Source organism: Ambystoma mexicanum, chromosome 10 (genome assembly GCF_040938575.1).
Source record: "Ambystoma mexicanum isolate Mex_15411 chromosome 10, UKY_AmexF1_1, whole genome shotgun sequence".
NCBI lineage: Eukaryota > Metazoa > Chordata > Amphibia > Caudata > Ambystomatidae > Ambystoma > Ambystoma mexicanum.
In genome coordinates, this window is record NC_090932.1 from 265,797,801 (window position 1) to 265,818,522 (window position 20,722).

At 45.9% G+C, this 20,722-nt stretch overlaps 1 protein-coding gene across 1 annotated transcript in view; it reads left to right on the forward strand.

Annotated features, from left to right (window-relative positions):
• The window catches only part of LOC138491340 (opsin-3-like), a 2,251,654-nt gene extending 2,231,155 nt beyond the window's left edge, over positions 1–20,499 (forward strand). The window contains exon 4 of the mRNA XM_069617819.1: positions 17,288–20,499. Within this exon, the coding sequence (XP_069473920.1) occupies positions 17,288–17,545 (258 nt within the window). The 3' untranslated portion in view covers positions 17,546–20,499. The remainder of the gene's footprint in view (positions 1–17,287) is intronic.
• Positions 20,500–20,722: the final 223 nt, after the last annotated feature.

Consider the following 20,722-nt stretch of genomic DNA (forward strand, 5'->3'; position numbering starts at 1 on the left):
TCACTCCAGGGGAACCTCTATGTAAGGACACCTAGCAGTATCATTGCAGTGGCACAGCTGGCAGCAAAATCCCATTGGGGCTTATTGATGATGGGATAACTGAGAACAGACCCTCAATGGCACATTATTACAATGGAACACTCATGACCAAAACCAATTAGGGCAAAATTGCATTGGGACACACTGGAGCAAAATAAGAAGGGTTCGTATGAGGGAAACTACCATCAGGAGAAATAGCTGTGGGGCACTTAGATGGAGAAATGCAAAGTAACACATAGAAGTAATATCAGTGGGGCATCTAAGAGCAAGCAGTACAATATAAGGTAGAAAGTAGTAGCTTGCATAGTCTCGTGAGGTGGTGCAAAAATGGAAAATCCACAGAGTAAAGTATGAAGTGTAACAGAAAGATATGATATGATATGATATGATAAGGCATTTGTAACGCGCCTATACACAAGTGTTTCAAGGCGCGACGAGGCAGGGGGGGAACAAGGGGAGACAGACAACAATCTTACTAGGCCAGGTGTCATTCAGATCGCGCAAGTGCAAGGGTAGAGGGGAAGGGAAAAGTGCATGGGGGAAAGGGAGAGGGGAAAGTGCAGTACAGGGTTATTAGCATACAGCATACAGGATAAATAACAAGGGCCAGCTGGTGGCAAGTGCGAGGTAAGTGCAGACAAGTGCTGGGAAGGGGGGCTGTATGGATACAGACACAGTCCCGTAGTGCAGGGGTTGCCGTGGAGGCAGTGCAGGGGAGAGTGGCTGGGCCGAGAACGGTGAATGGCCCAGTTGCAGATTCAGTGCAGTTTCAGTAATATTAGCAGGGGAGAGGGGGAGAGAAAGCGGAGGCAAAGAGGAAGGTTTTGAGGTGCTTCCGGAACCGGAGGTGGTTGTCCTCAAGTTTCAGGGAGGAAGGAAGGCTGTTCCAGAGGGAGGCCCCTGCAGTGGAAAGAGATCTGCCCCCAACTCGTTGTTTGGAGAAGTGGCTGACCCTGAGGGAGTTGGAGGCGGATGAGCGAAGAGCTCGAGAAGGAAGATATTTAGGAAGAGAGAGTTGAAGGTATTTTGGCCCAAGGCCCCAGACGGCCTTGTGGACAATGCAGAGGGTTTTGAACTTGATCCTCACAGTCACTGGGAGCCAGTGTAGTGATTTCAGTCCTGGAGAGACTTTTCAGTTCTGGATGAGTTGCAAAGGGCGGAGAGTAGAGGCGGGCAGATTAAGATAGAGGCTGTTACAGTAGTCCAGCTTAGAGAGAACCAGGGCTCTAGAGACAGTGAGCTTCTGGGGGAAGGAGAGGAAAGGAAGGATACCTCTGAGGAGGTGTACCTGGTAGTGTGACTTCTTAGATACGTCGGATATGTGAGGAGAGAAGGAGAGTGTGGAGTCGAAGATGACCCCAAGGTTTTTTGCCTTGCATGTAGGAGCAGGAAGAGGGCCCAGAGAGGCCGGCCAGAGAGCAGCAGGGAAGGAGGGAGTGGGAGTGCCGATGAGTAGAATCTCAGTCTTACTGGCATTAAGGCAGAGGTCGTTGGCGGCACACCATTCCTGGATAGCAGAAAGACAGTCAGAGAGGAGGGAAGGAGAAGAGGAGGCCGAGGGTAGCCTGAAAATGAGTTGGGTATCATCCGCATAGCACTGAAAGTAGGGGCAGAGAGCGGCGATATGGTGGGCGAGAAGTGCCAGATACTGGTTGAACAGCCAGGGAGAGAGGTTAGATCCCTGGGGGACACCACAGGTAGAGAAGAATATGTCAGAGAGGAAAGACCCCAGATGGACCTGGGAGGGTCGATTTGAGAGGAAAGAGGTCAGCCATGTCAGAGCCTGACCAGTGATTCCGAGGTTATCACGGAGACGGTTGAGCAAGATGGTATGGTTGACAGTATCAAAGGCAGAAGAGAGATCAAGCAAAATGAGAACACATGGAATGTTAGAGTCAAGGTTCGAGAGCAGGTCCTCACGGATGTTCAGGAGAGCAGTTTCCGTGCTTCTGGCAGCTTTGAAGCCAGACTGATGGTCATGAAGACTACCGACACATTCAGCATGGAGATTAAGCTGGGAGATGGCCAGTTTCTCCAGGAGCTTGCCCGGGAAGGGAGTGATAGAGATTGGGCGATAGTTAGCTGGGCAGGAAGGGTCGGAAGAGGGTTTCTTAAGAAGGGGGTGCACAAGGGAGTGCTTGAGAGGGGATGGGAAGACTCCAGAGGCGAAGGAGTGATTGCAGAAGTCAGCAAGGGCAGGAGCCAAGGAGTTAATGTGGTCCTTGATAGTTTTGGAGGAACAGGGGTGGACCTGTTTTGACGAGACTTTCATAGATCGGACTTGTCTTGAAACCTCGTCAGCAGAAAAAAGGGGAAAGGAAGAGAAGGAGAGAGGAGGGGTGGCTGCAGAAGAGCCAGAGGAAGGGCAGGGAATAGAGGGGGGGAGGTTATAGGAGGAGAGTGAGGACAGGATGTCCTGAGTTTTTGAAATGAAGTGAGAGGCCAGTGCCGTGCAGAGGGCCTGGGAGGGGACAGGAGAGGTAGAGTCTGCAGCAGGGTTGGCCAGCTCCTTGCAGATTTTAAAGAGTTCGGCTGAATTGTTAGATGCCGCAGAGATGCGGACTTGGATAGGGGCTCTCTTCTTGGTGAGAACGGAGAGCCGGCATTGCCTTTGGAGCAGGCGACAGGCCAGTTTGTCAGAGGATGAACATGAAGCACGCCATTTCCTCTCTGCCACCCTGCACTTGCGTTTAAGGGTGACGAGATCCGAGTCATACCAGGAGTTACATTTGGCTTTGGGCTTCAGGCGGATTCTCATGACAGGGGCAAGGATATCAAGAGTATCAGATATAGCAGAGTGGAGAGTGGAGAGGGCTGTGTCAGGGTGGGAGTCAGCCGAAGGGGGAGGAGGGGGCAAGAAGGTGGCAGCGAAAGCCTCAACTGACACGCGCTTCATGGGTCGGATGACCGAGAAGGAAGGTGGCAGTGATGGGGGTGGCTTTGCCTGTGGGGTAGGGAGGGTGAGGTGGGAGGAGAGGAGAAAGTGATCACTCCAGGAGAGAGGAGTGGAGAGAGGGACAGAGAGGGGAAGGTCAGAGGAGATCAGGGCATCAAGAGTGTGCCCTGCAGAATGAGTCGGCCCAGACGGGAGAATAGAGAGTGAGAGAGAGTCACAGAGGTTGCGAAAGAGTCCAGAGGGGGGACAGGAGGCATCCAGGTGGATGTTGAAGTCTCCAAGAAAGAGGAGTTGAGTGGTTGAGGAGAGGAGTGAGGAGGAGAGGTCTGCCCACTCGGAGAGGAAGGAGGAAATTTGACCAGGTGGCCGATAGATAGTAGCCACGGTAAGGGAATGGCTAGGAGAGAGAGAGAGTCAGCAGACAAGACATTCAAAAGAGGAGTAGGTCTGTATGGGAGTAACAGTGGCAGGAATCCACTCAGGGAAGATGAGGGCCACACTTCCCCCCGCTCGGTTGGGCCTGGGCACAGAGAGGATCTTGTAACCGTTGGGTAGGAGTGTGTCAAAGCTGGTGACAGAGCTGGCCGTGAACCATGTCTCAGTGAGACCGAGCACGTCAAGGTCAAGTTCCTCAAGAAGGCGGCAGATATCAGAGGAATGTTTGACGGCAGAGCGAGAGTTAAGAGTGGCAATGTGGAGAAGTTTGCCATCTTTGAAGGATTTCCGGGGAGGGGTACAGATCAGAGGTACGCCCTGCGGAGGTGAAGAAGGAGCACGAGAGGGGGTGGGGAGGGAGGGAAGAGGCAAGTTAGTCGAGGACAGAGGAGGGGGCACAGCAAGAGAGGAAAGGAAGTTGATGAGGCGTGGAAAGCATCTATCGAAGAGGTGAAGGTTGGCCTGAGGGCCTTGGACCAAGACGGTCCCATTAGCATAGACATTAATGATGGCCTCAGAGGAGTGGAAGGAAGCCAAGAGGACATCCCAACGGGTGCCACCATTAATGGGAGAAGAGGAGAAAGGAGAGAGCACAGAGACCATATGAAGGGTCCATAGGTCAGGAGAAGGCACGAAAAAGAGGATGTCAGTGAGAGTTTCCTTGGAGGAGGCACTAGTGTAGGTGTCAGCGATAGGGAGGCCTGGGTTGGAGACCAGGATGTCCTTTTTAAACTTTTTCCTACCAGATTTAGTGAGGAGAGCAGGATAGTCAATGGAGAAGCAGTTAGAAAAGATTGGTGAGATAGAGAGCACCATAGAATAGGAGGGAGTGGGTGGGGGAAGACAGGACAAGCGCAAGCGGACAGGAAGAGAGCAGCAGGCGTTAGTTTACCACAAATTCAGAACATAGTAAGCGTATCAGGTACACAGTGGAGAGGCCACCTAAGTTTGAAAATCCTGCAGAGGGAGAAAAAACCCTAGTTTACCACAAATTCGGAACACGGTGAACACAGTAAGGGGTATCAGGTACACAGTGGAGAGGCCACCTAAGTTTGAAAATCCTGCAGAGGGAGAAAAACCCTAGTTTACCACAAATTCGGAACACGGTGAACACAGTAAGGGGTATCAGGTACACAGTGGAGAGGCCACCTAAATTTGAAAATCCTGCAGAGGGAAAAAAACCCTAGCTTACCACAAATTCAGAACACAAAGAAGTGTAGCCGCACTGCGAGGAAGTGAACAGGTAGGGGTGGGGTGGGCTGAGGGAGCAGGTGGAGCTCACAAGATGAAGCGGTGGAATGGCCCTGGCGTCCCCTGCGGAAACCTGCAGACACACCGGGAGCCGCAAAGGAGGGAGCCGCCCTTTGCCTAAGGGGGCCCTTAGCCGCTGGGGCTGCCCTGGGAGCACCAATAGGAGGAGGAGGAGACACGGGCCAGCAGCCAATCAGGGGGGAGCTGGGAGGATTGGAGGCGGGAGGGAGGGAGGGGACCAAGGAGAAACACGGAAGGGGAGAGAGGGGGGCTGGGGAGAACACACGAGGGGAAAAACAATGGCAGCAGCCCAAGAATGGGCAGAAAAACAACACACGGCTCACGGTGGGCTCAAATACCTTTGTCTGGGGGCCTGCAGTCACCGGCTCTGCCTGATGGAAGTGGCGAGCGCGGTGGACTGCAGGCAGCCTAGCCTCGAGAACACACGGGCCGGCAGCCAATCAGGGGGTAGCTGGGAGGATTGGAGGTGGGAGGGAGGGAGGGGACCAAGGAGAAACACGGAAGGGGAGAGAGGGGGGTTGGGGAGAACACACGAGGGGAAAAACAATGGCAGCAGCCCAAGAATGGGCAGAAAAACAACACACGGCCCACGGAGGGCTCAAATACCTTTGTCTGGGGGCCTGCAGTCACCGGCTCTTCCTGATGGAAGTGGCGAGCGCGGTGGACTGCAGGCAGCCTAGCCTCGAGAACACACGGGCCGGCAGCCAATCAGGGGGGAGCTGGGAGGATTGGAGGTGGGAGGGAGGGAGGGGACCAAGGAGAAACACGGAAGGGGAGAGAGGGGGGCTGGGGAGAACACACGAGGGGAAAAACAATGGCAGCAGCCCAAGAATGGGCAGAAAAACAACACACGGCCCACGGAGGGCTCAAATACCTTTGTCTGGTGGCCTGCAGTCACCGGCTCTGCCTGATGGAAGTGACAGGAAAAAGACATAACGAGACATGAAAGGGAGACATAACATAACAAAGCCTTAGAACTCATAGAACTCATAGAAAATCATCAAAGTGTCTGACAAGGGAAAACTTGCCTTTGGAGACATCTCCCATTTCTCTCTCTCTCTCTCTCTCTCTCTCTCTCTCTCTCACACTCTCTCGCTTTCTCTCATTCTGTATCTGATTTTCACTCTCTCTCTCTACTCTCTCGCTTTCTTTCTCTATATGTGTGTTTAACTCCGTGTAACTCTATCCCTTCCTCTCACTCACTCTCTGTGTTTCTCTCTCACTCTCTGTCTCTGTGTAGCTCCTTCTCACTCTATTTTTGTTTGTGTGTCTCCCTCTTGTTCTTGCTCATTCACTCGCTGGTTGTGTGTGTGTGTCGCTCTCTCACTTACTCTGTGTGTGTGAGTGTCTCTCTCGCTTGCTCTATCTCTCTTTTTGTTACTCTCCCTAACTTTGCTCTATGTATGTGTCTATCTCACACATTCGTTCTCTCTCTCTCTCTCTCTCTCTCTCTCTCTCTCTCTCTCTCATAGATACATTACAAATCATGTTGAACCGGTCTTGGAAAATTGGCAGACTATGAGAAGGGGAGCACTAGGGACTGAACACATTGGCCCCCATTATGAGGTTGGAGGTAACCATGCCGCGTTTAGCGGCATGGTTGCCTCCTTACCGCATACCGGCCCGGGTTACTCAAATGAGGACTTACCGTGCCATCCCAACCTTGGCGGACGCGGTAATTCCTCATCCGAGGAACCCGGACCCGGTACATCCCCATTCCAATTCGAGCCCCCACAGGGCTCAATGGGAATGGGAAAGGAGCTAACAACGGGCCCGTTTATAACGGGCCCGTTGTTAGCTCCCTGGTCTCCTCGCGGGACCCAGTAAGGATGCCTGGTTTTACTAGGCGCCCTTTGTGGGTCCCGCCAGGAGACCTCATAATAGGGCGGAATGGGTTTACCGGCACAGGCACCATTACCGGTGCCGGTAAACCCATTCCGCCAACCTCGTAATGAGGGCCATTGCCTTGCACAAGTTGCTAAGGATTATGGGAGGCATGAATGTTTTGTGTCTGATAAAGGGCTGCTTAAGATAGACAAATCTCAGGCTCTCATTTCAAAGCACCTAGCACGTTGGTTGACTTGCCCAGGGCAGTCGCAACCCTCACTATAACTTGTTTTGGTGCTGTTCTTAGTGGGGCCTACTGGGACTGTTGCTTATAATGAAATGAACATCATTTGTCATGTGTTCATTTTCTTCAATAGGCGCCAACATTTCCTACACAGTAAAAACCACTGTGGGGCAACAATTAAACCCCCACTCACCACCTGACCTGTTATTAAGGCAGCTCCAAAACGTCAGTTTCAGAATGTTGTTGAAAACATGCAGCTGGTTCTTCATGGGGAAACTGATGCAAAGGTGGCCTGTGCGTGCCCCACAAACCAAGGTCTCAAAGCTGCAGGAAGGTAAAAGAAAAGAAAATGAATATGGGCAGAGGGGCAGGTGTATGGACAGCAATCTCAGATTTCCAGTATATGCAGGTCATTACTAGGTACTAATCTCCCAGTGAGCTCATTGGTGAGCTCTGCACAAGTGCTAAAGAATAACAACAAGAAAGAGATTTGTCACCCAGAGTGAAGGAATGTGAAGTCTCCTTATTGTCCTTCAAGTGCCCACGGAGCAGGGTGCATCGTGCTGGCAGCCTAGTGATTTCTAGTTTATTTATTTATTGCGTATTTATGATGCACCGATACACAATGTGTTAGGTATGCAGTATTTTTCTAATGTTACAGTGCTGGCCTTCATGGGATACAAGGGCTCCCAAGGCTTATCATCTGCAGAAGTTGTGAACTGTCCTCACAGGGGATACCTTGGAGACAGGAAGGAAGCACCTCATCCCATCAACAGCTCCTTCTACCACAAAACGGGAAGAAAGGGCTGCCTTTCCAGGATAAAGTGGTGCCTGACTGATTTTAGCCCACATATCAGTTGTGGCTCATCCATAATGGGCGAGGGGGTGACAACACAAGGGGTCTTGGCCCCCTTTTACCCATTATGGTGTACCCAGCACAGCGAAACACTGAGCACTCCCTCAGCTGTTATTTTCAGCTGAGGGAGTGCTCTAAACTGTCAAAGGGAAACGTTGTTTCCCTTTGACAGTTACAGTTCCCCAGCCGTGCAAGCTCAATGAGCCATGCACGGCCGGGGTATTTTGCTTCCCCAGCCTTGCATAGCTAATTGGAAATGCTGGCTGGGGAACTTCATGTTTGTATGTGCAAGGGGGCACTCCCTCACCTCCTCACATATACAGATAGAGCAGGCGGAAGTGGGGCATCTGCTCACTCATGCTTGGACCCAGTTCCCTATACATGCTAACAGGGCATTGACGGCTGGAGAGGAAACTTAAGGAACTGCGGCAGAAGGTAAGATTGTTTAAGATTCATGTATATTTTATTTAAATTATATGTATGCTTGTGCTATGAATGAGTGCCTGATGATGGGTGCTAGTGTGAATGAGAGTGCTTGCTGTGAATACTGTGGTAGTGTGTTCTGGTCCGTAGAACTCATTTAGGTGAGTGGGGTGAGGATGTTTGTACAACAAAGGCATTTTAAAAATGCCTGTTGCACAATCCCCCTGCTCACCGGTCAAAATCAGCTCTCCCTCTGAGGTGCTTTGGGGCCCAGGGGACAGGGATGCTATGTTCTACTGGACATCTATGATAGATGTCTAGCAAAAAAATACCATACCTGCCCCTCTGTTCCCCGAGCATCTTCCATAGACACATAATCACTTTGATTGTGTGCATGTGTTTGGCATTTTCTACTCGACATCTATCATAGATCTCTAGTTAAAATACCATGCCTGCCCCCTGGACACCCAAGCACCTCGCATAGACACATCACATTGATTGTTTGCATGTGTGAGGAGCTGAGGGGCCCATGGAAGAGGGATGGTATTTTTAAAGGACATCTGTCAAAGATGTCTGCTAGAAAATACCACACCTGCCCCCTGGGCACACCAGCACCTTGCATACACACATAATCACGTTGGTTGTGTGTGTGTGTGTGTGTTTGGCGCTGTGGGGGACAGGGATGGCATTTTCTTTTACTGGACATCTATCATAGATGTCTAGTAAAAAATACATACCTGCCCCACTGCGCCCCTCCAGCGCCTTGCATACACACACAGTCACTTTGATTGTGTGAATATGTTTGGTGCTATAGGGCCTAGGAAACAGTGATGGAATAATGTTACTGGATATCTATCATAGATGTCTAGTCAACGATACCATGCCTGCCCCCTGGGCACTCCAGCACCTTGAATAGACACATAATCACGTTGATTGTGTGCATGTCTTAGACGTTGTGGAGCCCAGGGGACAGGCATGGTATTTCTTTACTGGTCATCTATAATAGATTTCCAGTAAGAAATACCATGCCTGACCACTGTGCCCCCAGTACCTCACATACACACAATGACATTCATCATGTGCGTGTGAGGCACTGAGGCCCAGGGGGCAGGCATGGCATGTTTTACTGGGTATGCCCAGTAAAGAATGCCAGCCCAGTCTGCTGGGATTCCAAGCACTGCACGTGCAATTTCATACATGACCCCTAAGCCCCCTAAGCATCTATGCCCAGAAAAACATGCTATGGCTATACCCTGGGATGCCAGCTCCTGACACGCATCTACCCGCTGGGCACCCCAGAGACTTGCACTCAAACATAATCACATTCATCATTAATGTGATTATGTCTCAGTGCAAGGAGATGGCGCACCATGGAGCAGGCATGGCATTTATTACTGGGCAGGGTTGATAAAACAAACATGATAAGAGTTATTATGTAGCTAGACTAGCACCTTTTATTGTGGTATGGCATTTTATATTTGTCAGCTTTGATTAAGCAACCATAAGTGTCATTATGTAGATAGACTGGCAAATCAGCCAGTCTAGTCATCTCTTATTGTGGTATGACATTTTCTGTTGGACATCTTTGGTAAAGCAAGCCTAAGTGCCATTATGTAGCTAGATTGGCATTTCAATGCAGCCAGTCTAGTAATTTCTTATTGTGGTATGGCATGTTGTTTTGGGTATCTTTGGTAAAGCAAACATGATAAGTTTTATTATGAAGCAATACTGGGCCTTTTATGCAACCAGTCTAGCCATGTCTTATTGCTGTATGACATTTTGTAATGGGCATCTTTGATAAAGCAAGCATTTAGCTGTTCTTATGTAGCTCGATTGGCATTTTAGTTCACCCAGTTTGGACGTTTTCACACTTTGACATGCATTTTTAATGGCAAAGCCAACTGGAGTATGTTCTTAGAAGGGGATCCTGCCATAAGTTGGCAGAACAAACATGGACATGTTTTCTTATAGTATCATTACAGGCATTATGTGCAAAGCAAACGTGAGTATGTTCTTATATGGGAATGCTAGGGTATAATGGTGCAGTCAACATGGAAATGTATGGGCACAGCCAGTGTGAAAATGTTTTATACTGGCACATATTGTCGGACATGACATCATGAAATGGTGTTGGAGAAATGCTCCTGTACACTGTTGGTGACTTGCATCTATTGGATTTTACCCTACAAAAACAATTGGCAACTTTTTGGCTTTTGACCCAATTTTTCAAAAAGAGGTTGCTCTTAAATGCACCATTGTAACCCATTGTTTGAAATTCTCTGGGGACGAACCCCCTAATTCCCCCTCCCCCTTGATTGGTGTGGGCTCCTTCACAACACTCGGTCGTTGTGGCATTTCTGGGACAAATATTTACACCCCCCCAGTTAAAAAATGGACCAATCGCCACTGCCAAATATGATTTTCAAACGTGTGTTTGGTTACTTTTGACGATAGTTCCAAAAGCTATTAATGGGATTTGTTTGGCCATGTTGCATCATTTGAATGCCGTTGTTGCTTTTGAATAATCCTAAAATGGCATACAATTTCGACTATATCCAAGAAGATGTAGAAACTTGAAACATGTCTTATTGCCATGGGCCTGATTTGCCACTTGCAAAATGTGTCTCACTTTGAGATTTGAGCACTTTTTGCCACATGACAGAGCATTGGGTCTCATTCTCAGCGCTAGCATGTAGTGCATATGGCACCAATTGACCTTTTAATGATGGCAGATAACATCACCGAAGTTGCACAGTCTTTAAACTCTCTTAACAGAAGCTTGCACCAGTCTAAGCAGTCTGAAGAAGTCCCATGACTGAGCTCATCTGGTGTTGTAAGAGATGCTGAGGACCAGGGTTTGCTTATGTAACCGCAGTGGGTCCCCAGGAGGATGTATATGGGGGATCACCAAGAATCTGCCCTCTGCCCCCAACCTCTTCTGCAGAGGAGTTTTCAGGTCAGCTGAAGACTCCATGCTGCGGCAGTGCACAGATGTTGAAGGTTCTGTTCAGCTGTTTTCATTTCACTACCGTAGATAGTCTTTGAGCATAACGCACATATAATGAAAACAGAGAGGGTCTCCTAATCTTGTTCGCGTATTGGGGAAGTTCTTACCATGAAATAGAGATGCACAGGCGACTAGGAGACTTGCAAACAAACCTCAAACACAGTTTTGGGAGAAGACAGGTTTTCATATACACAAGTAGTGGAGTTGCAGAGCAGCACTGCTCCATGAATGACTCAAAGATGTTAGAGGGAGCTCGTTCTTAAGCCCTTGAACTGTGTGCGGAGCTAGGGCACACCAAAGCACATGGGGTTAATGAGTGGAGGGGACACTCCTTGTGCAAATGCATACCAAAGACACACCAATCAATCCTGCAGCCCACACTTTATCACAATATTTATTGGCCAATCCAGGGCATTATAGGAGCACTTGGAGAAGATAAAAACTATATTAAGAGGCAGAAGGTTGGTGGAGTTGGTCTCGAGAGTGAGTAAAAGGAGTTGAAATAGAAAGTTAGAAGCCAATGTTTACTGGGAGGTATATCTGAGTTGCTGACACAAGTCAGCTTGTGACGAAAGTATTTTATTTTTTTATTTAGTATTTTTAAAGCGCACACACAGCCCGCGAGCATCAAGGCGCTGTTACAGGAATTGTTTGTTTTTTAGTTTCGTAATTGTTTAGGCTTAGTTGCGTATTTATAATGTGCTTAAATACCCAGAGGTGTCTAAGCACGGACCCTGGGATCGAACCTGTGTTGCTTTGTCCTGCTTCCAAGGAGAGCATGTTCCTGCTGAGCTATCCTCCCGAGACAAGTATGCTGTAGGAGGTCCGCTGGGGACTACAGTCTAGATGCTGGCCCAGGCTAGACATCACACATAAGAGGAGCTTGGGTGTTAGCCTACTGGGTGCCATAGTCCAGATAATGGCAAGATCCAGTGGCCATCAGAAGAAGTAGTGTTCTTCTGCCCTGTTGAGGGTTGTCACCCACACCGTGATGGTAATGAACAAAGGCTGCCACTCTTGTTGTCTCAAACACAGCTGGGCAACCTTTGGCTTGTGAGAAAACTACAGTCTGACAACAACCCTTGAAGGGGGGGTAAGTTCTATTGGTATGACCTAAGACAAGGGAGAATACTATTTTCTTGGTAGTAGGTGTATAGTTCATCTACCTTCACAAAGCCTATGGACTACACTAACCTTCACAACGTCTGCAGTGGTAACCAGTAAGCCAAGGACTCCTACAGCTGAACCAGGGAACATCCCAAACGATCTGCTGTCTGATTTCAGGAACAGATTTGGGAATACGAAATGTGTGTTTTAGGCTGCTAAGTCCTATTTGAGACTAGGGGTCTTTCAACTTGAACACTGAAATATTATAATTCAGACAGTATGTCCTGCGCTTAGTTAATCCCAGACACTTACCTCTGTTACCCTCCCATCATGGCACCCTTTATCCACCTATACCTCTTGAGTCTATTGATTCTATTAGCCTTTATCCAACCACTTCCTACTGTCATTACATTGGTGATGAAACATGCATGTAAGACTTGAGTGGCCTCTGGATCTCACTCCAACGCAGCAGGATTTCCCTGTTTTGACCTTGACAATTTCATTCAAATATCAAAAAAATTCTCCATCTGCCAAGATTCTCCATTTGTATTGTGCAAACAGTTTAGAGTCATAGCCTCAAGATACACTTGTTTCTGTTATGGCACTCTTAGTGCTTTGTCCTTGTTAATTTTAATGTTAAAGGATATTTGTACCGCGCACTATCACCACCGGAGTGGTCCCATGGCCCTCTGGCGGCTCTGAAAGAAAAAGGGATGGGTGTGGGGGAGTTAGTGGAATGAGCTGGAGAAGTGCAAGAAAGTAGTGATGCGTTGTTGGCGGCCTCGGCCTGGGATTCCGTTGGCTGGGCTTGGGGTGTTCTACTGTTGGGAGATGTTGTGTTCTGTTGTGGTGGTTCATGGGTGCCTTGTTTTGTTGTTGTAGTGTAGTGAAGTTTGTGCGGAATAATGTGTTGTAGGTTTGTGGTTGTGTTTAGAGTTTGAGAGGAGTATGCAGAGGTTGAAGTTGTTAGTGGGTTGGTTAGTTGGCATTGCTGTCTGGAAGTGGGGCGCTAGATTTCCCCATTCCTAATTCGGTGGGGTGTGTGAGTGTCACTGTGTCTGTATCCAGAACAGGGTTGTGCGACGCTCACAGTCCCTTTACCATATGGCTTCCGTTCATATGCATAACCCTGCCCAGGTAGTGCACCGGCCGTCTACATGGCCCCTGTTTGTGCGCGGGGCGGGCAGGCGTTTTGTGCGTCCCCTGCAGTCTAGCCCAGAGAGCATTCCCAATATAGTCTAGTAGGGGGTGGCATCAGTAAGCCTGGGTTTGTTCCCTCCATAAGTTTGGTCTTCTCGGCTTCACCATCTTATATGGTTGCTCATTGATGTTACCGCTACTACCCCCCTTGGAGTGTGGGAAAATATATTCACAGAACTGAAACGCTGACTATGGTCATTGTTTATTTCTTTTGGAATTATACCGCTCACTGACCAAGATAAGTGTGCCAAAAATGAATAACATGCAATTTTAGAAATGTTATTCTCTGATTAAATAAGGACAAACTATAACTGATTGCAACATTTATGAAACATACATACAATCAGGCTTGGATATATAAATATGGAACTAATACATCTATACATGTATCAATGTGTCATATTTATGAGAGACTTATATATTTCTTATACACACTGATGCACCCCCACTTAGAATAGATACCAATTTTGATGTTCGCAGATGACATGGGCCTGCTGTCAAAAGCAGTAAGTGGGCTAACAAAGGTAACAGAGAGATGTATAGAACCCCGTGTTTGCAAAGGCCTCAAACGTAATGCTAGAAAAACTAAATCCATGAACTGCTTAAATAAGAAACCCTCTAAAAAAAAAAGAAGTGAGCCTTCCATTATCTGGGTCTGCGTTTTGGTAGAGGGTGGCGCTGGTCTCAACAAGTCAGCAAATCCTTATGTACTGTGATGAATCTGGACTACTCATCCCTTCTCCCCAGAGGGGGGGGGACCCTCTGTGAGGCTAGGGAGGCGAGCATGCTACGCAAGACCTTCCCTAGGGGTTTAGGCAAGTGGGGCCTCACTGGGAGTAACTCCCTTCAAGGGGACAAGGACTCCCAGTCCAAGAGGACCTCCCTGAAAGGACTACATTTTCTACATACATGGTAAGAACTGAGGATTCTCAGATTTTTACTACAAGTACCAGCAATAGACCTTCCACCTTACTGGTCTCAGGTAATGCTGACTGTTATTTGAGGGCCGCCATAAAGAAAGAAGGACACACCTTTTTTTAATTGTGATGACGTGCATGCACAGAATAAGAAATGTGAATGGAGAGAGACTGAGGAAGCCATGCATGATTCCTGTGCAGGGAGGAGAATCCACGGTATGCAGAGTGAGCCTCTGGGAATGCGTCTTGGAGGCACAGAGTTACGCACAGCCGCAGAGCCAGTGGTGGCATTGCGTGAGTGAGGCCCGCTAGCTGAGGCTACGAAGCAGGTATACTGACCAAGCAGGACACTCCAGTCAGGAAAGGAGCCTACACGTGAAGCAAACCATCTTATATGGTGGTGCGAAAACTAAAGGTTAGTGGTGGGCCAGGTGCACAGCAGCCAAGACTGAAACCAGAAACAAGCAAGGTGTCTCAGTCTCTGAGCTCCACATGGCGAGTGCTAGTCCATGCAGGCGAGAATGAAAAGGGAGGCAAACTCTCCTGCCAGGAGGTTGCCAGCAAGGGTGATAAGCTGTCGGGTCAGAGACTGACAAAACCATTCCCGGTACGAAACACCAGTAAACCAAAACGAGCACAAGACCCAGGTAATCTGGAATGAGAGTGTTACGAATGTGGCACATCAAGTCTGGATAATTCACTGTGAGCGTGAAAGCATGAAGGTGTTTAACAGGCATGCGGCCCAATGTAAAGAGAGTGAAAGAAACACAAACACAATCTATGAAGGCTAAGGAAGCCATTTTCAGTGGTTTATGGTCATAATACCGAAAATATAAATCGAGATTTTTTTTTCGATATTTTGACCGACCACCATTTTCAGTATCAGAAAGTGGGAGAATGATATGGACATACGTCCTGTTGACCAGAGAGTAAAAAGGAATACATATGATTTGTATCCAGGTTCAGGAAGCCAAGTAATGTACAGAAGTGCTTGAGTTAGGCAATAATCCCACCACAGAGCTACAAGACTTTGGGGAGTCCCAGTGCTGCAAGAGGTGGGACAAAGGAGAATGCATGCAAAGGTAATCCTGGAGGGATTTTTACTACTGGTGAAAGATTAATTGATCCTGGAGGGATTTAACCTGTGGTAAACAATGAATAATATAAATAAAGAGGATTTTTTTTTTTTTCCCAGAGAGCCGGAAAGCAAGAACCATATAAAAGATACTTATATTTTAATCGACAAACTACACATCAGGTCTGGACACTTTGCAGGGATATCCTGACAGAACTTCGAGTCTGAGATAAGTCCTCCAAGAGCCGGGCTAGACAGGAGCCCATGCCGAGGCTGTTGTTGTTCTTTTTAGATAGGTTTATTCTAAAGTGGTAGGGCCAGTTAGTAATTTGAGATTTGGACTCCGGGCTCTTTATTTTGGACTACGTTGAGCACCCTTAGTTTTTGTTTTAGAAGTCAGGGAATTTCCCTTATAGTGCTAGAGACCGTTAGGCATGTTTCCTTCTATTTGAATAAACACATATATACCATGACCCATTGTTGTCCGAGTCTTCCTTCTGGTTCGCCACAGCACTTTTAAATGCATATCGGAAGTGACCCTAAGATTCTCAAGCAAACATGGAAATAGGTCAGTGGGACTAACCTTGCAAGTATACGGTGACCAGGCCAAGCAAGCTGCAAGCTATCGAGCAGAAATATGGAGGTTTATGTGAATTACCACCATTACAACTCAAGAAAACAACTTTAAAAAAAGATGTCTGAGCTTACCAAAATTTGCACCCTACTCTATTGTTCATAATTAACTTGATTGACAAGGCATTGATATGATATTATGGTTAAAGCCTCCTTTTTATTGGGTGTGCCTTTGGTCCTCCCCTGCATATGGTAAATACAGTGTGGCCCTACTGGACATTTTGAACACCCAAATGGGAACTCGTCCCCCATGGGTCAAACATGTGAAACATATGTCAGATGCATTGGGGGTAGGTCATTGTAGAACCATTCAGCAGAGAGCATGTTATCGAAATTATTAAATAACGCTGTTAACAGCAACGTAGTGAGTACGTGCATGGCAGTTAAGGACATATGTCACTTAGAAAATGATATGATTATGCTCAAGGAACCGCACACACGCTCTTTATGTTCAAGCTAAGAGTGTGTGCCCATTTTGCCCCAATATGAGACAGAGAGTCCAACATGTTCTGTGCATCTGCCCAATTTACAGGGGAATTAGGCAGAGGAACCTGTAACTATGTTCCTTATACCATGGGGATTGTGACATCTACTTGGCAGCAATGTTTTGTAAGAACTTGTCTCAGCCAGACATGGTATTTGCTGTTTGCCCATTTCCTGAGTAAAGCATAGACTAGAAGAAGTACACATGCTGCCTTGTCACAGCTGGCCCACTTATCCAAATAAGGCAAGACATGTTAGGCAGCTAGTCAGCCATCAATCACTTACACAAGAGGATTATTGTATGAATGCTGCTATTTGAGAAAGTGCATATTTCACTGCATAGATATAATTGAATGGGCTGCTTCTAACTCTACTCTACCCAATATCTTTCTCAGATATTATTACTCTGTTGCTTCCCACCTCACTCTTCCCATTTTCTAAATCTGAACATTTAAATATTATACATTTTGTATTGGTGTATGCAAGCATGGACTTCACAGCTTATTGTTTAGCTTTGATTGTTATGTATTTCACATAATATGAAATTGTGTAATGTAACCCTATGCTTTTATGAAACTTGTGTCGAATAAAGCATTCCGTAACAAAATATGTCTCATATTATGGAGACATTACCATCACAACACAACATAATATTAACATTAAAAAGTGAATAACTGAAATAGGAAAAATAGGATGTTTTCTCTGAAGTTTAATCAAGTCAGTGTTTTATATGTTTTCTGACTGGATCCGCTGTAGCCCATTCAAACTACGTAACTGGATCTCAATGAAGAGTTTCTATGATTCATGTCCTATGATGATAACTCACAAAAATAAAGTAGCTAACTGTTTTTTTGTTTCCTTTTTATCTTTCAGTTTTACAGATGTTTCTGTGCTTTTCTAAAATGTAGTAAACACCCAGATACATCCAGCAACAAGGGTTCCTCCAGAACCATTAAAGTGTGCACCACACCACGCAGGATGGCAGACAATAACATTACTTATATGGTGACTTCCGGGGAACAGGCATCACTAGAAAAGCAGAATACTGGAGTTGAACCTCAAGAACAGAAGGGAAATCTGGGCAACGATTGCAAACCAACGCACTCTCTTGTAGCCTACTACAATGCCTGATAGGGAAATGAAAAGTCCTAAAGATCAAGGAAGAGTGCAGAATTGTTATCATTGGCAAACCATGACAGATGGATATTATGATCACGTCAATTATCATCGCTTTGATCAAGCTTCCTCACATCTGTGATGTCATGAAAGCAGCTGAAGTTGATGGACACCTCTGCAGCATCAGCAAAAGTTACCTTGTGTGCAGAAAACAACTGTTGCTTTTAAGCTAACTTGGACATCTGCTTTGTGAAATAGGTATCTTGAAACATCTTTCCTAACTGTATTCAAAATGCAGTTCTTGCTTCTGCAATAGGAGTAAGTGTACAAGATCATGTCAACGCTGTGTATGTGGACGGTTGTCGGAACACATAATTTACATGTTCCCAAAGACACCTCAGCTTCTTCATTAATCTTCTCTGACAATCTCTGCTTAGACTATGATGCCTCAAAAAAGGCCAGTACAATTATTTGTACACACGCCAGAGTTCATGCTACTAAAGAAAAAGTGATTTAATAGAGTACACGCAATACATACTTTCCAAAACATGCACGGAACAACGATGGACTTTTGATTAGAATTAAAAAGCTCTCATATTGTAATACTTCTTTGATTTATGTTGGACTGATGATATGTTTTAATGAAGTGTGCATGTGTACCCAGGACTACATGAATCCGGCACAGGGTTTCTTCCACTGGCTATGTGTAGCATACAGGGCATTGTATATGTTATGAGACCTTTAATTGCTTCACAGTGTAAAACATTTAGGATTGGTTACAATTGGTTTCTCTTCTTCAGCGACATAAATAGAGTGGTTTCTCTTTTTCGGATGGTCTGGGGCTCCTTTGCTTAATTTGCTTATGAAATATCCATTGACTATCTCTGTGTCATGGTACATTGTAAAGAGAGTTGGGCCTTTCAATAGAAATAAAAACATGAAACACATGTCCATTGATAAGGAGCTCCTTGACTTGAAATTAATATACTAAATAAGGGGGAGACAACCTTTGTCTGGCCAGATGTGTTAGCCTACACTTCCCACTAGCCCTAGCCAGTATTCTTAATGGGGAAGATTCAAGGAAGTCATGGGTCAAAAACATGTGGCTAGCATCAGTTTGACTACTACTGCACTAACTTCTTTAAATCTGAGGTAGCCAGCATAAGAGATGGCATAAGATGTGAAACCTCTCACACCAGAAATAAATAACAGAAGGTATTTTAAAAATGTTGAAACAAGTCTGTGTTTTCATTGAAAACACATCTGGAAGATTCCCATCACCCCAGCCCTGCCTTTATAAGGCTCATTCGAAGATGTAGAGAACAGATCTTGAGGAACAATTTTTGAATCTCCAGGTTACTTGAGAAAACATGGTGGAGGGAATGCCACATTGTCTATTTAGATATGCTGTGCCATCTAACTCAACTACAATTGTGTTCCCTGAACCTTCAAAAGAAAGTTGTGCCCACTAAGTCAAACCAAAACAAAGTTAACAAAAGGGTGAACAAAGAATAAGAACCAGCAATGTCTCAGTATTTTATTGCCAGCATTTTGATATTATCATGGGAGGAAAGAATCTGCTTTGAATCATGGAACATGAATATAGAAGCAGTAGAAAGAGGAAATACTTGCTCTGACTCAACCCCATGATTTGAAGACATTAATGCCAAATTGCCACCAAGGTTTCAACCTATTTGTCATCTATTTAAAAGTCATTCATGTTTTGCGTAAATGGCAAAATCTGTATGCTGTTGTCTGATATACCAGTACATGATAGCTTGTTCAGTAAAATTCACTTGTCATTCCACTATGCATGCTGTTAGTCAATTTTTGCAAAGGTTCCTTTAAATATGTCTACATATCTCTACAGTGTTTGGAAACTGTAATTACAGTTGTTTCAACATAGCTCGTGGCTATGGAAGATGATGGCTATTGTGTTATGTCCTCGTGTCATGTATTTTTCATAAAAGGATGTATCTGTTTAAAGCATATTTGTCATTTGCATATATATGTATAGGTCCCCTGTTAGACAACACCTCCTTTGTTGGATTTATTCCAGTACTAGCATAAGGAAATGATAAGTTTACCCTCATTGCTCTAGATGGTGTTTACTTACATTTCACCTAAGTTTCTCAACCCTTTGATGTTGAAAAAACACAAACTCAACACCTTTAAGATTTAACTCACAAGTAGTACAAGAGCAGTTAGGTCTTATGTAATGATTGTGTGCAGCAGGTGATTCAATATGTTTTGATTCCAGCCAGTTCAATGCTACTTCGGTATGTAGGTATTCTATTACTATGACAAAATTCATATTATTAGAGCAAACTATGATTTGGAGAACTCTGGCATTCTATTATCTGTACGATCCCATTAAAACATAAATCTTGCCTCATTTTCAGAGATCGAATTGTTAGTTCTTAGTCGTTTCATTCACCTTTAGTTGGAAACACTTTCAAATGCTTTAAGTGCTTTCATAATAAAGGATATCCTGCCTACAGAGATGTCCTAATGACCTGATATTCTGTGTGTACCCACTCGTATTGCCGGCAGGAGATGGGGGCAGCGGGGGGAGGGATAAATCACTACATCTATTTAAAACATAAATAGTAATCAGAGATAAGAACAGGAAGGATGGTGAAGATCAGCCCCAACTAGAAAGAAGACAGGAAAAGTATCTCGAGATATGTTTTCAGAGTACAGGTGTGGGAAGATACACCTGCTGAGAGACTGTACACAGCATCAAGAGCCCTCTGTACAAATCCCAGCTGAATGACATCTCAACAAATCACCTGGAGTGCCATCGTTTATATTGCCAATTGTACTAAAGGTTCAACGTGTGCATACAATCATACAGCTATTTGTCATATCTGAAACTGTTTCATATGAAGTGTGGCAATCTGATTATTGCATAATGCTTTAAGTGAATCACATTAAATAAGTTGCACATTAAAATATTATTGGACAAAGTGTGCTCCTTTTCTTGACCTTGTAAGGGCGATAGAATGAGCTTGATACATGGCAACCGTGCACTTCGGACAGAACTTTACGCCAAACAATCCCGATTGGAGGTGAGGAAGATGGGGAGTGCCATACTCCTACTAGCATGCATGATGCAGAACATGGGGTAACATTGCAAACGCCAGTCATAAAGGTGAGCAAATGATGAGGGCTGATACCAAGGTTGATCCA